Below are 15,991 nucleotides of genomic sequence, written 5' to 3' on the forward strand. Positions count from 1 at the left end.
AAAGACGGGCGTTTAAGGATGGGGTTCAGGAGGCAGGGTGGGAGTGGAATCTGATGGGGTCACTGGGATCGGACGGAGAAGGAAAAAAGATAAGAATCACCAGGAAGGCACTAACTACATTTTTAAAAGAAACAGGGTTGATGAGTAGAATTTAAGATAATAGTAAACTACCATGACGTTACACACTCCAGTACAGTAGGTGGCGGTATGCACCTGAAAGTTGTTTGCAATCCGCCATTAAATAAGAGAATAAGAAGAAAAAAGCACAAGCAGCAGCAGAAGAAAAAAAAAACACGAAAACAACTAGGAGGTAAGAGGAGGGAGAAGTTCTGTTACTGTGTGTTCCACATGGAGAGGCAGCACCATGGAGCACTCAGCGAGCTGCAGAGCCTTCTCCCCATGACAGAGCGCTTCGACTGTCTGACAGAGGCGTACACGTGTTTTTCTGATGGGAACATGCCCCAGCCGGTGCGTGCCTGCGTGATATTTTCCGGACTGGTCCCCGGCGAGGACAGAGAGAGTCCCCGTGAGACCAGCGCGGAGCTGAGCTGCATCAGTTTGACTCTGGTGGAGAAGATGACCTTCAACCTGGCGTCTCGCAGCCTGTCTCCAGCTGTCTCATCATACTGCGTCAGGATGCTGACGGTGTTGTTCCAAGACATGGATCTCATGTCACTACTTGTAAGTGCCCACTCATCCTCAGGCTGATTACAAAAACACAAAGCTACATGTCAACATCGTACGTGGTTTCTACAGTGATATCTTAACGAGGACTATTCCACAGGTGCAGCAGTTCCAGGCTGAGGACCAGATCGTCTCACATCTGGCTGCAAAGACCGTATCAACGTGTGTGATCTATCAGCTCCACACATCTGTGAGTTCCAAGGGCTGCAGTCCAGGTCTTAAGAAATACTGTGGTTTTAGCAAAGTTTGCTTAGAAAACTTCTTCAATTCAATTCAGCACATACCATATCGGTATAAAAGTATGTAAAACACAACAACCCAGACCAGACAGTTCTATACATTGAAGTTCAAAAGGGATTAAAATACATACAGAGATTTGCTCCAATGTGTCCATAATACCTTGTGTCACTCTGTGGGGTCAGTTAAAGCCATTGTAATTACATTTACACAAACATTTGTACGTAGCATTCCTCAACACAGTATAAAAGGGGGGATGTCAGGTTCATAACACTTTAACTTACTAAATAAACATGGTCAAGCAAAGAAACAAGACGCAGACGGCAAATATGCAGTTAATAGACTGTTGCAGCAAGAGGGAAGCACCGCGCGAGAGCGACCTATCTGCAGCAACACTCCTGGGGAACTTCTGGAAAATCTCTGTGGCACCGACTGTTTATTGAAACACGCTCACACACAAAGATTCACAGTTGTTGATACTAGGTGACATCTGTTATTTGGTTTATGCCTTCACTAATACAACCAGGGCAGAGTGCAGGTCGCTAGGCGACGTGTACTTTGACTGACCTCGAACCTAAGACATTTAGTGCCTCGGTGGTGCTATGGGGCAACAGCTTAAAGAAACAAAGTTAGTTAGAAACACAGTTGGTTAAATGTGCATATAAGATTATAAAATATAATAAGCAAGATATGAATATATAATAAGCATGAAAGTTATAATATTTTAGGACACTACTACAGAGAAATATGAAATAAAAGACTTATAAAAATGAATTTCTCTGTCAGGGGAACATTACTAGTCGCAAGCAAAGGACGTTCATTTCCTTCATTTCTCTTTTGTTTCAAACTCCTTCACTGGTAAACCTTTTTTAACCACACCGAATTAATACTCGTATATCATATCCCTTTTAAAAAAAGTATAGGAAAGTATGAAGTCTGTACAAGCCATGTTTATAAGTTATTCAGTGTTTATTGTCATAGAAGATTGCTTGAAATAAATGACAGTGTCAGTGAGCACATGTAAAGAGTTTTTGCCTAAAAGCTGCTGTACAAATTTGGAACAGAAAGGCCAACAGGTCAGGAGAAGATGAAGTGGTAGGGTTTAGACGTAAATATTGAGCAATGATTTCTTGACCAATACTAACCTTATATAGAATCTATGTATGTATATAGAATCTACTATGTTCCAACATTATGTGTATGAGATGGACTTTGATTTCTCAGGGTGCAGTCAGTCCTGTCTGGCAGCAGAAGTGTGTGCAGGCGTTTTACATCTCAGTCCCTGGTCCCGAATTGGACACATGTCTGTGGTCCCTGACTGAAGTCTTAAAACGACTTCTTAAAGGAGCACATCAAGGTAAACCTGTTAGTTTTTTTTTCCATTTACACTGTGAGCAGAAGCTGTCTGTTCATTTCCAGGGTTTCTGCGGGTCTTAAAAATCTAAAAAAAATTAAAATCTAAATTGTAGGCCTTAAAAAGTCTTACATTCGCTGAAATATTGTGTTCTAGGTCTTTAATAATTTTCAATGGGTCTTAATTTTCCTACGTCAGTAGTAACGCTACCTCTAATGCTCATTGAAATGTTCCTGCAGTGCTTTAGAAGGTTGTACTTCTTCTGTCCAAATATAATTTGCTGTCTTATGACTACAAATGAGACCAACATGCAACTTATATTGCAGCCGATCTAGACACCAGTCCTATGATGCCAGTGTGGAAGTAAGGAAATTGTTTGAGACAATGTTTTTCGGACTATGCCATTTTTTATGTTGTGATATAGGTCTTAGATTTACTTCATAATGGTCTTAAAAAGTTTTAAATATGACTCATGAAATCTGTAGAATCGGTCCCTGATTTAGCTTAAACCTGAGTGACCGCCAAACTCTGCCGTTGTGTGAACTCTTATCACCCCTGTTGGTCACAGCAGAACTTCATGCTCATCAGCTCCACATATCTTCTGCTTTTATTTCCCTGATCCAGGATCATCATACTGTGCATCACAGTCATTGCTATCTCCCAAACCTAGGACACTGATTGGCTCATAAAATGGGCTACAGGAAAACCATAGCCCGGCCGATACTGGATTTTTAAGGGGAATACCGATAGAGCCCATGCCAAGTAACCGTAAAAGTGAAATTGCCCAAAAATATCTGGTATGTCAGATGATATTCATTCCTTTATGTTAACGCATAAAATAAACAGTGGTGGAAGAAGTATTCAGATCCTTTTACTTAATTAAAAGTGCTAAAATCACACTGTAAAAATACTCTGTTACAAGGAGAAGTCCTGCATTACTAAGTATCATCAGGAAATGTATTAAAGTAAAAGAGAAATCTCCACATTTTAGAAACTGGAAACTATTCAAACAGTTCTTTCAATCAACTGACATAAGTCAATGTGATTAATCGGCTAATCATTTTAGCTGGACTTGTAGGCCTATATATTGTTGGGTAGTTTAATTTATAATACATCTTAATTTATAAAGTAATTAGTATAATTACTTAGTTAATTAGTAAAGCAGTCAGTTATTTCAAAATAAAGGCGCATCTTAAAGATGATCATACGTATCAATATTTTCCCTTTGTTTAATATTGGATCATTGAGAATTGACATGATATAGCTATCCAGATTGATGTATCGTTACACCCTTAGCTCAGGTACCCCCCAATATACTAAATATGGATGTTATTTGTTTGTTTTGTTTGTAATTAGCCAGACATGCCATCAGATCCCCCCAGAAGTCTAAAGAAAGCCAAGCCCAATTGCTATATCAATCAAAATAATTAATAGTTTGAACATGGGTACAAATGTTTGTGAGTTTTTGTTCATTCAAAAGTCATTAAACGTGTGTCTTAAATGCACAAAATTTCAGATGGTTGACATTCTATCAGGTGAAATGTTTTCAAAAGCATTTAATATGTTCCTGGAGATGATAGCAATGTTGCCACCAAATTTTTTGAACATCAAAGGAACTTTATCCAAACCCTGCCTTGAGTCTGGGGCTTTCGTTGACCATTGTTGCTCTGGCGATTAAAAAACAGAAAGCAGCAAATCCTCTTTACTTTATTACTTAGGTGATGAAATGATCACTGCATAAAATTATAATGTTCAAAATTGCTAAGAGTAACATGAGTGCCGTAGTAGAGCAGCCCAGGTTGCTTCCAAAGTAGTCCATATCCAGGACGTTTAATTTCCAGAATTGCTCAGGTGCCGCCGGAAATTCCCCTGGAAGTCACTCTTTTTGGTCGGATATCCGTTACCTTTCACTTTCTTTGTGTTGGAATTTTAAACTGGATTTCTGAGAACTATGGTTACCTGCTCCTCAGATCTCTGCAGGGTAAATCCAGACAGCTAGCTAGACTATCTGTCCAATCTGAGTTTTCTGTTAAAACTTTTGGACACACGCATGTTCCACCAAAACAGTTCCTCTCAGACTATTTTTCAGCGGCGCCGTGGCTCCGCCCGGCTTAAGGTCTGGCAATGCATGACTACTTGCAGTGTGATCCTTGTTGCGTCTAATCTCTCATGTTAAATGCATTTCTTTTCATCCATCAGAAATCCTTTGGAAACTTCTGGCAGCTTTTGACTCCAGCCTAAGTGCTCTATGTTCAAAGTTTCTCTCCGAGGAGAGAGACAAGACAATGCAGTGTTTGGTGGATCTTCCCAGCACCAGCGGACGCTGGGGAACAACCTTCTGTCTCCTGCTGGACCTGCTGGAGCTGCTGACTGCATGCAGTGTCATATGTGGAGCTGGCGTCTGTCTGGAGAGTCCAAGAATGACCTACATTCACTCCTCAGCGCTCCTCAGGATAATCAGCTCCTCCTCAGAGTATTTTGTCAAAAAAACGAGCGCTGCTGCTTCTGAAGAGAGCTGTTCATCAGAAGGCCGGAGAGGACTTGGCTTTAGGAGAAGTGCTGCTCACTGGGCTGAAACACAAGCACTTTGACTCGGACATGAGTGTGCTGTCTCAGAGTGTGTTAACAGCCGTGGCTGCGGATTGGTTGCACAGTGTTCAAGTGGAGTCTTCCTCATTCTTTGGGGGGACCAGATCCATCAGAGGGGAAGAAGGTCAGAAACCAGACTGTGTGATGCTGAGAGCTGTCAGCCTGCTTCTTCTCAAGTCCATGGAGCTTCACATCCAAACCGCTGGGGGAACAGGTGAGAATCCAGTAGAGCTGCAGCTAGTCTATATCATGACGTTCCACTTCTGGGATTGCTCCGGTGCTGCTTAATTCAGCCGGATGTTGTTACCTTCCGTTTTCTTTGTGTTGTAATTCTAAACTCCGGTGGATTTTTGAGGACTATGGTTTTATGCTCCTCAGCTCTCTGCAGGGTAAATCCAGACAGCTAGCTAGACTATCTGTCGTCCAATCTGAGTTTTCACAAATAAAACAACCTAAAACATACACATTCCACCAAAACAAGTTCCTTTCCAAGGTTATTTTGCAGGGGCACCATTGCTCAGTCCGGCGCATAGCAAGACGATTGTGATTGGTTTAAAGAAATGCCAATAAACCAGCACATGTCTCTCCCATCCCGGAATGCTGTATGGACTAGCCAGACCTTTCTCTGCAGCTCTGTGGAGGAAGGTCTGGCAATGCAAGACTAGGCTCCAACTAAAGATTAGTTTAATAGTTGATTATTTTCTCAATTAGTTACCTGGTCTACAAACTGACAAAAAATTATGAAAATATGGATCAGAGTTTCCCAAAAGCCCAAGAAGAAGAGTCTTGTTCTGTCCACTACTCAAATATATTTAGTTTACTGTCACAGAGGAGTGAAGAAACTAGAAAATATTCACATTTAACAACCTATCATGTGATGTCACATGATAAATGTTTGAAGAAGTTGGTGCTGGGTTTAAAGTGAACTTTAGACTTCGAAGCTTTGGTATTTATCAACAGCGAATAGCCAGACTGTCTGACAAGTGACGACAGACGCAGTGTTGGTGAATGAATGCTCAGCCAGCTGGTGCCTCACTAGAGTATTAGCATTATGAACTGTTATTATACTGTTACTATTTCGATATTTATCAAATCGCCAGAAATCCAAGGGCAAGACCACCAGCCAAATGCTACGATAGCCTCTGAGCCTGAAACGAAGCGTTGACGCAGTCATGCACGTGGTGTGAGACTTCCATAGACTGTTAATATTACAGCCTATAGTGACTTTACAAGGGGTAGGGACTTGGAAGCCACTGGTCTGTGTGTGCTGTAAAAAATACATCATTGATTGGAGAGAATAAAATGCAATTTGGATTTTATCTATGTGGGCGTATGGATGGGAAACACAGGGTTATGCTGATACCTGCCTTTGTCTTCTCACAGCAGGGGTGGACAGTGCCACAGAGGTGTCTGGGTATCTGCAGAGTCTGTGGGGCTTCCTGAGGCGGTGCGGTGTCCAGCTGACAGAGAACACTCATCGGTGCTGCTGGGTCAGCCTGCTGTTTGGCGAACAGGACGACGACATGATGGAGGCCGCCAAAGCTTTGTTGTCCATATTTCTCCATCACAGGTACAACAGGCGTACAGACCAATGTGTCATTCATTCTCATCATCAGTATGTATGTTTAACAGTCAGTGTTGGGCAAGTTACTTCCAAAATGTAATACATTCTAGATTATTAATTACTGTCATTTGAGAGTTAGTAGTTATATTACAATCTTACTGTCTCTGAATTGTAATGCTTTATACTGTGTTACTTTCACCAAAATAACAGCGAAAGTACAACTTAGCAGGTAGCTTGTGAATTTTACCACAGGATCAACAAAGTCTCATCTTTATCAACTTTAATGGACCAGCATTTATTCACAGTCTTCTGTATTATTAATCTCAATCTGCAGTAAGTAACTAAAGCTTTAAAGCAAATAGTGAAGTAAAAATCTAGGCCTACAATAGGCTTAAAAATGGAAATACTCAATTAAAAATACCTTGCTGTTGTATTGAAGTTCAGTATACTTACTTTCCATCGTTGATAAAATGTGATGCTTTTACCAGCCTAAACGTTAATTCCTGACATGTTTTTATCTGTCAGCTGCTCAGACACACTGCTGTCCATGCTGACAGGACACAGATGTCCGTAGCGTTACCTGTTGGGACACAGATGTTACGCAGTCATCTCAACCATCAAATTCCAGCAACAGGAAATACTAATCACTGACTTTTTTTCTCTGGTGCCAAAATGTTTCGAGGTGCCAGTGAATTCTTAAAAAAACCGAAACCCCACTTAATTTCGGGTTAAAATGCGTTGTAACTCGCGATACTGACATTGTAATGGGTATGATATTACCAAAATTGTATTAGTAATGCGTTATATTACTGTGTTACAGAAAAAAGGAATACATTACTGTAATTGTTACTTTTGTAGCATGTTACGCCCAACACTGGTTACAGTATAATGTCAGAAAGGGGCTTTTCACAACACTGTGGCTTGTTTTACACATCAGTTCAGCAACCACTATTTATGACTGGGTACAAGTTTGATGGATGAGGCAAATAAACCATAGCACATAATAAAAGACTGAAAACCACACAGATTGCATCAAGTTTCACTGGGATTCTCTGATGTTTCTCCCTGCAGAATGTGTTCTGGGCTGGATGACTTTGCTGTGTTGGAGGCGGCCTGTGCCTCTGGCTGCAACCCTCACTGCCACTTCCTGCTGCTGCTTCAGAGCATCTCCTTTGACCACAGCATCCTCCTGGACTTCCTCATTTCCACTGAAACCTGCTTCCTGGAGTACTTTGTGCGATACCTCAAATACCTGCGAGCGGACTGGCAGGGCTTCACTGCAGCGTGCGGAAGAATCCGCTCGCTGCACTTTCATCTCTCCCTGCAGCAGTCTCTTACTGCCTCATGTGCTGCTGATACTTTAAAGGTGACATGTAAGGGTGAGTCAGATCGGGTTAAATTCAGCTCCTGTGCCCAGTCCGAACCAGTGGGAAGGGTCAGTTTGGCTGCTGGTTTTCACCTGGTAGAGTACGATAGTTCTGACGAGTCTGATCCAGAGAACATGGAGGTTTCTCAGGATGAACCAGAGGCACTTGTATGCGACAAAAGTACATTTAGTGCCTTCGATGTGAAACAAGAGATCAGTGGACCAACAGTACCTATCAGGCAGAAACAATATGAGGCGTCTGAGATGGGGCCTCACCCGGGCCAGGTGGCCTGGGAAACATTAGCCAGAGCAGTCGTCTGTATGTCAGAGCTCAGAGAGGTGGTGACCAGGCTGCAGACAAAGAAACTCTTCCCATACAACCCCTCTTCACTCCTGAAGCTCTTAGCACAAGTAGAGAACTGTTCCAAGCTATCACGTCTCTTACATTTCAATAAATGATAAAGATGTACAACATATGTTTTGTTTGGTTATGAAGCTTAATTAAAATGGTCCAGTGTTTTAAGTTACTAAAAAAAAAGTTATTAATTACAGTTACCAGTTATTTCTCTCAAAAGTAATTGAATTACTTTACTAACTACTGCATTTGAGAGTGACTATTTACTAGGGAATAGAGCTGCACGATATGACGAAAATATGCGATAACGTTTGAATGTTGCCATGATGATATTACCTGCGATAAGTAAACAGATATTAAAGTGTACTCAGTTCTGCCCTTCTGCGGCTTTCAGAATCCTGCTAAAATACAACAAAGTTCTTATTAAATATAAAACAAATTTAAAGGAAATAATTTCCAACATTCTTTAACTAACCCTCATGTTTTCCTCTGGTCAGATTGACCCGTTTTCCTATATCAATGTTCTTTTTAATTATCCAATTGTAATATATATATATATATAACCCAGTATAACATTCTACTACTTTCATTCATTTTTTTAAGTCTTATTCAATTTTATAGCATTTTTGAAAGAGTATTGATTATAAGTTGACATATTCCAGTCTGTGATTATCCATCAACATACATTCCTTTTAATTTCATTCTTAATAATTCCTAATTTCTGCTTGTCTAACACAAACAGTAGCTATAGTTTCCTATAAATGAGATTTATGGACCATAAATTCCTAAAATAACTGTAAAACTAAAGTTAATAAGTTAGTTTAGTGTCAAAAGAAAGATAGAGGAAAAAAGAAGGAAAAACTTAAACATTGATTAAAAGCCTTAACAAAAGTGTTGATTTTCAATTTTGACAACAAGACAAGGAAGACAACACAAGGGTTAAACAATTTAAACACTTAATTGAATACAAAAGGCACCACTATAAAAAGTGAGTTAGATTATAAAGTGCAGTTTTCTACAAATGTTTTCTTTCAACTATCGCTGTGAGTGTCTTTCTCAATGTGTATATCACGGCAGTTATCGCGATGGCAATTAAAAAAAACAATTTATTGTGCAGCCCTACTAGGAAAAGTTTGCATTTAAATATCTGTTTGAATTCTTCAATCTTATTAATGCCATTTTTACCACAGTTGTTTTGGTGCCAGGACTTAGCTTGTGTTGATTCTAGTGGCCGATCTGGACTAAAGCGGTAGTGTTTTTCTATACGGTGCTTTTATTGCCCACTGTAGATTACTGAGTTAGCATTACTGGGAGGTCATATAGTCACTCAGACAGACAAAAAATCTTTCATTTACAATAAGAGAAGATGTTACAGATGCATTGTGCATTTCAAGGGTTGCATACGGTCACTTAACCTTCTTTGGATGTATTGCGAGCTAAACTGGGTATCACTGTCACTTTGTCATGTGCCAAAGCATTACGATTTTTTTTTCTAGCAACCAACATTATAACTTAGATTTATATAGCACATTTCATGAAGCCCAAGGACACTTTACACAAGTAATGTTACAGGGGGACAAAGGAAAAGAACGTATGCCAACACAAACGGTCTGAAAAGAAATATGGCTACTGACTTACAACCACATCACGCAATCTACCGTTATTTTATGAATGGAGTAGAAATTACGTACCTAAGGGCCATTCGGGGGGGGGTTGAATCCTTTACAATCACGTTATTGTCTCCATCTGTTAAAAGCCCGTCCAAGATTGACTCAGGTATTTGTCCCCGTTGTCTGTCACTTTCCCTTTTAGCTTTAACGTTATTCTTCGTTTAATTTCCTTTTTCTGTGACGGCCCTGCCCCAGTATCAGCCATACCTACAACTTTACAAATAAATTCAAATACATTTAGGCCTGTATATAGGCCTAAGTCTCCAGCTAGCCTTTTACCTGGCCTTCATGCTAACCTAGCTTTACTGCTGCCATTAATAAATATCGTATTTGATGAGACAAGTTTCTTTTCTTTCATTTTAAAAATGTTTAACTTGAGAAAACACAAAAAAACAAAGAAAAGAACGGTCAATTCAGGGTCAAACTTTACCCCTTCATTTTTTGTTGGAATGACACACACACATCTACCAGCATTGTATTGGGGTTTACCTGTATCACAAAAATCCAACTTTTCCTGATTTTTGCCGCTTCACAATAAAAGAATTTAAATAACAAAATGACGGAGGACTTTTATTTTGAAGAATTGATAGGAAATGAAACTGTGGCATCCAGCCATGATGCCAGATCGGGCCAGTGGGGTAAAATAGGGTGGCATTGGCCCTTTCCTTACTTCCTACCCACAGACTTCCAGGCCCTTGCTCGGTCCTCACCTGTCCTCACCTGGCCTTCGTTGTGATCTCAAATACACACTTGTTAAGTGACTGTATCTTACACAGTTGTTACGCTATTAAAGAGACAGACACACACACGCTACTGTCCAGTTCATTTAGCTAAATCTTGCATTGCACGTATACTGTATGTAAGCAAGGAAATTAAATACTGACTAGGAAGTAGTAGAATAAGATGCTAACTGAATCAGAACTGTATATTGTCGTGAGGTGCGTGAAATGGTGGACCCAAAGGCAGAGAGGAGGCAGGTGAAAAGTCGAGCTTGAGAATTTAATAACAAAAAGCAAAGTACAAACAACCAAAGGAAGTTCTGAGAAAGGCAGACAAAAAAATAAATACAGGGATAAAAAAACAAGCACAGGAATACGAGAACAAAAGCTGAACAAACCAGGGACCTGTTGTACAAAACCAGGATAAGGGATTAAGCCGGGATACTCAAGTTATCCTGGATGAATTTAGCTTTGACTCGGTTGCATGAAACCAGGTTGAATTAAACCCAGCCAAGTAACCATGGAGATATATTCTTTGTGGCTAGCCTGGTCCAGAGCAGGCTAACAGCCAGGCTAAGATTAATTCTGAAGTCTCATGTGTCAAATCAGCTGCCGCTCTGATCCGAAATAAACGTGTTTAAATTATTCCGTTGTCTTCTGAATGTGTTCTGCTTTATTTTTTATTAACATGCATTATTTAGAGGAGTTTGATTTAAACCCTACTATAGGCCTAGGAGTTTTTTAGATGGTTAGAAATGGTTGCACTGGCACCCAGATGCAGAGTAGCAATCGGGAGAGTCTGGACTTTTCCCGGGCCGGTAGTGTGTCGAGGCTGTCAGGCGTGCGGCCGTTGCCCGGCGGCCGCTGCCCGGCGGCCGCTGCCCGGCGGCCATTGCCCGGTGGCCGTTGCCCGGTGGCCGCTGCCCGTTGCCCGGTGGCCGCTGCCTGCCGGCAGACCTGTGCATCGCTTCAGTGTCCACTCTCTCTGCAAAAGTGGAGATGAGCAGCGCAGCGTCCGTGGTCTGTGCAGCTTTAGGTTTATACAGGATGCTCCGGAGATTAAGTGGGACAATGCAGCGATATTTCCAGATGATGATAATGACTGACTGGTCAGAGACAAATACATTCATGATTTCATTTTCTTGTTGCTTGTCCTTCTCTAATAAAGGACAGTTTGTGTTATTCCTAAATATATAGACCTAATTTTTTTTATTATAGCTACTTTGGTTTCATAACCTTCTCAATTAGTCTCACATCCCTGGACCAATAACGTGGTCTATATACATATATAGTGTAGTTTACATTCATCACACCGGGAACACCACCATGCTTCTTAATCTTTTAATTTTGGTGATGTCAGAAGAATAAAAAAACATGAATATTGTTTTACATATATGCTCACAGCGTGTATTGAAGTCACTTACTTTTTTCCTTTTTGTCTTTTTCTGATTGTTCTGTATGAACATTAAATGTACAAAGAATTAGATATAGCTTATATAGATTTCTGCATATGGTTGTAAAACATGTTCTCGCGTTGTAAATAAGGGTTTGAACTTGAGCCTACACTGTTAGACTTTTTATTGTATTTTTGCGGTAACTTACTGGCAACGTGTTGCCAGTAAGTTACTGTAACTACGCGATTACAGTATCATAACTGTAATTGCTTTTTACAGTATAAAAACCCTTACAGTAACTTACTGGCAACACGTTGCCAGTAAGTTACTGTAACTCCCCGATTACAGTAACTTACTGGCAAAGTTACTGTAACTACCCGATTACAGTATCATAACCGTAAATGTTTTTTACAGTATAATACCCTTACTGTAACTTAGTTTTACAGTATTAGAATACCCTTACTGTAACTTAGTTTTACAGTATAATACTCTTACTGTACCTTAGTTTTACAGTAGTAAAAATACCCTTACTGTACCTTAGTTTTACAGTAATATAATACCTTTACTGTACCTTAGTTTTACAGTAGAAAAAGTACCCTTACTGTAACTTAGTTTTACTGTATAATACCCTTACAGTAATCATATTATAATTACAATTTGCTAAATAATACTGAAATTGTCTTGCTGTATTATAGTTTTATTGTAATTGTGGTTCACAATGTTTTACACTATTTGGCATTGGCTGTACAAACAATTTTAAATATTTTACATAAATTCTATTGAATTTAATAAATTCCAAATAATTGACTTTAGCCCATGTACAAAAGTAATACATTTTTATTTTCAGGTAAAAACATCAGGAACAAGATATTTTTTAACTCTGAAAGTGCAAAAGAACAGAAATTGACATACAAGTGATACTAAAACGATGTCTAAATATGCGCCAAAACACTGGGCAGCATTCAGAGGCAAATACAGTCTGAACAATGTAGTTACCATTTGAATTGACTCTCAAACGAATTGAACATTTTAAATCCCGCTGAAAACTAAATAACCTGTATTTGCAAATGTATACAAAATGTGGTGTGGTTGTTACCACAAAGCTGAAGTTGTTGGGCTTTGGAAGGAGGAACAGTCTGCTTAGAAGGATTTGTGAAGGCCGGACCCATGGTACTGTTGCTTGCTGAGCCACATCTTCTGGAAGGCTGGACAGAGAGGCCAAGATGGAGCCTCCAATCCAGAGATGCTCTGGTGGGGGGGTCCATACTGGACTGTATGAGAAGCAGAGAAATGATCATGAGTTTCTCTCATCTAAACTGTTAACAAACTTAAAACTTGTGCATAAACAGAATATGACAGTATACAAAATAAGTCACCAGTAGTGAAGTCCCCAGATAATTCAAAGGTTCTTTCTACTTTCTTTTGCTGTCTGTCGATGGGTTTGGTGATGATGATTTTGGAGCCGTTTCACAAAACTGATCTAACTAAGGATCTTCCTCTTTAAGTAAAAGGTTAATCTCTGTTAGGATCCTTTCCAAAGGGTGTCAGAAACTTAAAATAATATGTTGACACCATCAGTGGCAAAAACAGAACTTTTAGTGGACGAAATTGACGACGCACATTTGCCCTATATGATTACATTAGAACCCGGTTTGAAAGCTGCAGGTCACAGTGTTCTCGCTCAGTACTGGACCAACTTCAAAGATTGTTATTCTTATCAGTCACTTATACAAAAAAAACATAAGAAAACTTTAACTAAAATTAAAACAACACTTTGTAGCTTTTGCTGCATAACTGTGACCTCTACTTACACAAGTGGTAAATTCAGGATGATTTAGTTGTGTCATTGTTGGAGCAGGAAGGGTACGTAGCCGCACCACTTCATCGTACTGTGTAATCATTTTTCTGATGTTAACTATTTTACATCACACAAGAAAATGCTTACCTAGTTTGATGTCATCCACTCAAATTCGGTGAGCCGTTGGAGGAAGGTGGTGACTCTGGAGCACATACTCGTCACCTTTCTTTGGACGACTCTTCCCGTCTTGTAGCTTGTACCCACAGTAGCAGTGCACTTGGTGCCCTCATCTGGGTTGATCCTTAAGAAGAATCTTAAAAGAAAAACAGGTTTAAGATTTTCATAATCAAGAGCAGTCATCTTTAAATACAGCCCTTTATTCACACACACACACACACACACACACACACACTCACACACACACACGTATGTGTTTGTGGTTCCTGTTTAAAGGAAGTGGGACATTGCTCATTTCCACAAGAAAACCTATAGTTTGCCGTTAGTGATGTTTTTTCACATGTCTACAGAATATTTCTAATTCTTGAGTACACAGGTTGCAAAACGTATACCTGTACATACTTTTTGTTGTATGAGGATAGATTGTTGAAAGGGATCATGTGCTCCTGTGGGTCATGGGGTCAAGCCTTCTTCCAGCTTCCTTCTTTCGTCTCTCTCAGTTGTTCCAGTCACTGGTTGTTGTTCTACATTTGAAATGATGAAAAATTATTTTTTAAAGTGCATGCATGGGGTTATAAATACAATTACAACAAGATAAAAAAATGCATGCATTAGTATGCAGGTAACCAGTATAATGTAGGTAACTCTTATATTGTTAGAATAACACAGAATGTTATGTGATGTATTAAAAGTTAATCACTATGTCATTATAAAGAGTCCTTAAATAATTTGTTTAACAATCTGTCAAATTTAAGTTCAAGGGGCTTGGAAAATACATACTTTTCTTTTCCACCATAAACCATGGTAGAAAGCAATAATACTACTGCAAAGTAAGGCACTGAGGCAAATCTTTGCTGGACATCACGATGGTTTTAAGTGGCCAAACCCTGAAGCTAAGGCAAAAAACTGCTCTCCATAAATGCTGGAGGCACTGAATTTGCCACCAAAACTAGAGCTTAATGTGGTTAACGATGAATTAAATTTACCACACGTCTTTTTTTAGCTAAAAAAACTACACAAATATAGCTGTAATAAGTTGTGCTTAATCATTCTAAAACACTGACAAACCAACCAACAGAATTGGGAGTTTAACGTTAGCATTAACCGGAGGTAATGTTAGCCAAAATACGGCAACAGCAAGCTCATAAGCTAGCAGAACCGACCTTAAACTCCCAGAATATGGGTTACATTGTATTTCAGACAATGGTGTGACAAATAAAAAAGATGTGCCGAACAGCGAATGTAAAACGAGTAGTGTTAGCTTTACCGACATCGTAATTAGAGCTAGCTAATCCTAACCATGGGAAAATGTTAGGTTGGAGCGAGACTAGTTTTCCTTCGGGGGGGAAGCTAGTTAACAGCTTGCTCTAGCCCAGCTATGACACAGGTCGGTAAGCTAACGTCGCCGCTTGCGAAGGCTATCAGCAGAGATTTTAATGTCACAGAATTAGCAAAGATTGATCTTACCTTAAGCTGCTCCAGCTCTCTCTGAGTAGAGTGTGTGACCGGACTCTGCTGCGCACGGACCAAAGCGGTACTCCTTTGATGTCCCTAGCCGCTACTTCTTTCAACACCTTTGAAGTATCTACCCGCTATTCTTTTGAAGTCGTGAGGTCATATCACAAAATTTAAATTACCTTCACAGCTAAAAGCATAATAAATGTAAATGTAAATGTAAAATATCTTTATAAAATGAAATAATTTAATTGTATAGAGATATTTTATTTTTCCATTTAATTTCTATGCTTCTTTAACATTAACTAAATATTTTATTGAAGTCTGTCTTATTTAACTACAGTATCACTACTGCTGTTGTTTTACAACAGACTACCGCATATTCAAAAAATACAGTAAATCACTGTAAATCAAATGTTACTACCCATAATGCAATGCATATTACAGTAATGAACCGGAAAAGAAAATTACGATATTTTACTGGGCATTTTGTGGTAAGTAACTGTAGAAATACAGTAGAGTTTAACAGTGTACCGCAAATTCAAAATATACAGTAAAGCACTGTAAATGAAATGTCAATACCCATAATGCAATGTTTATTACAGTAATTAACCGGAAAAGAAAATTAT

At 39.4% G+C, this 15,991-nt stretch overlaps 1 protein-coding gene and 1 long non-coding RNA gene across 2 annotated transcripts; one reads left to right on the forward strand and one right to left on the reverse strand.

Moving 5' to 3' along the window:
• Positions 1-307: 307 nt before the first annotated feature.
• LOC116677182 (protein Lines homolog 1-like) lies at positions 308-8,317 on the forward strand (the record flags this gene model as incomplete). The annotated part of the gene is given in 8 exon segments (XM_032507834.1): positions 308-395; positions 398-681; positions 785-874; positions 2,146-2,278; positions 4,475-4,758; positions 4,760-5,078; positions 6,248-6,434; positions 7,500-8,317. Coding segments are annotated over 8 exon segments (2,139 nt in total), but the record flags the coding sequence as incomplete, so codon positions are not given.
• Positions 8,318-12,965: 4,648 nt separating this feature from the next.
• LOC116677183 (uncharacterized) lies at positions 12,966-15,492 on the reverse strand. Its single transcript, XR_004328943.1, has 4 exons — positions 15,375-15,492; positions 14,310-14,431; positions 13,878-14,043; positions 12,966-13,203 (listed from the first exon to the last, which is right to left on the reverse strand). It is a non-coding gene; the product is annotated as an uncharacterized LOC116677183 (long non-coding RNA).
• Between the last annotated feature and the right edge of the window lie 499 nt (positions 15,493-15,991).

Source organism: Etheostoma spectabile, unplaced genomic scaffold (assembly GCF_008692095.1).
Source record: "Etheostoma spectabile isolate EspeVRDwgs_2016 unplaced genomic scaffold, UIUC_Espe_1.0 scaffold00004512, whole genome shotgun sequence".
Lineage (NCBI taxonomy): Eukaryota > Metazoa > Chordata > Actinopteri > Perciformes > Percidae > Etheostoma > Etheostoma spectabile.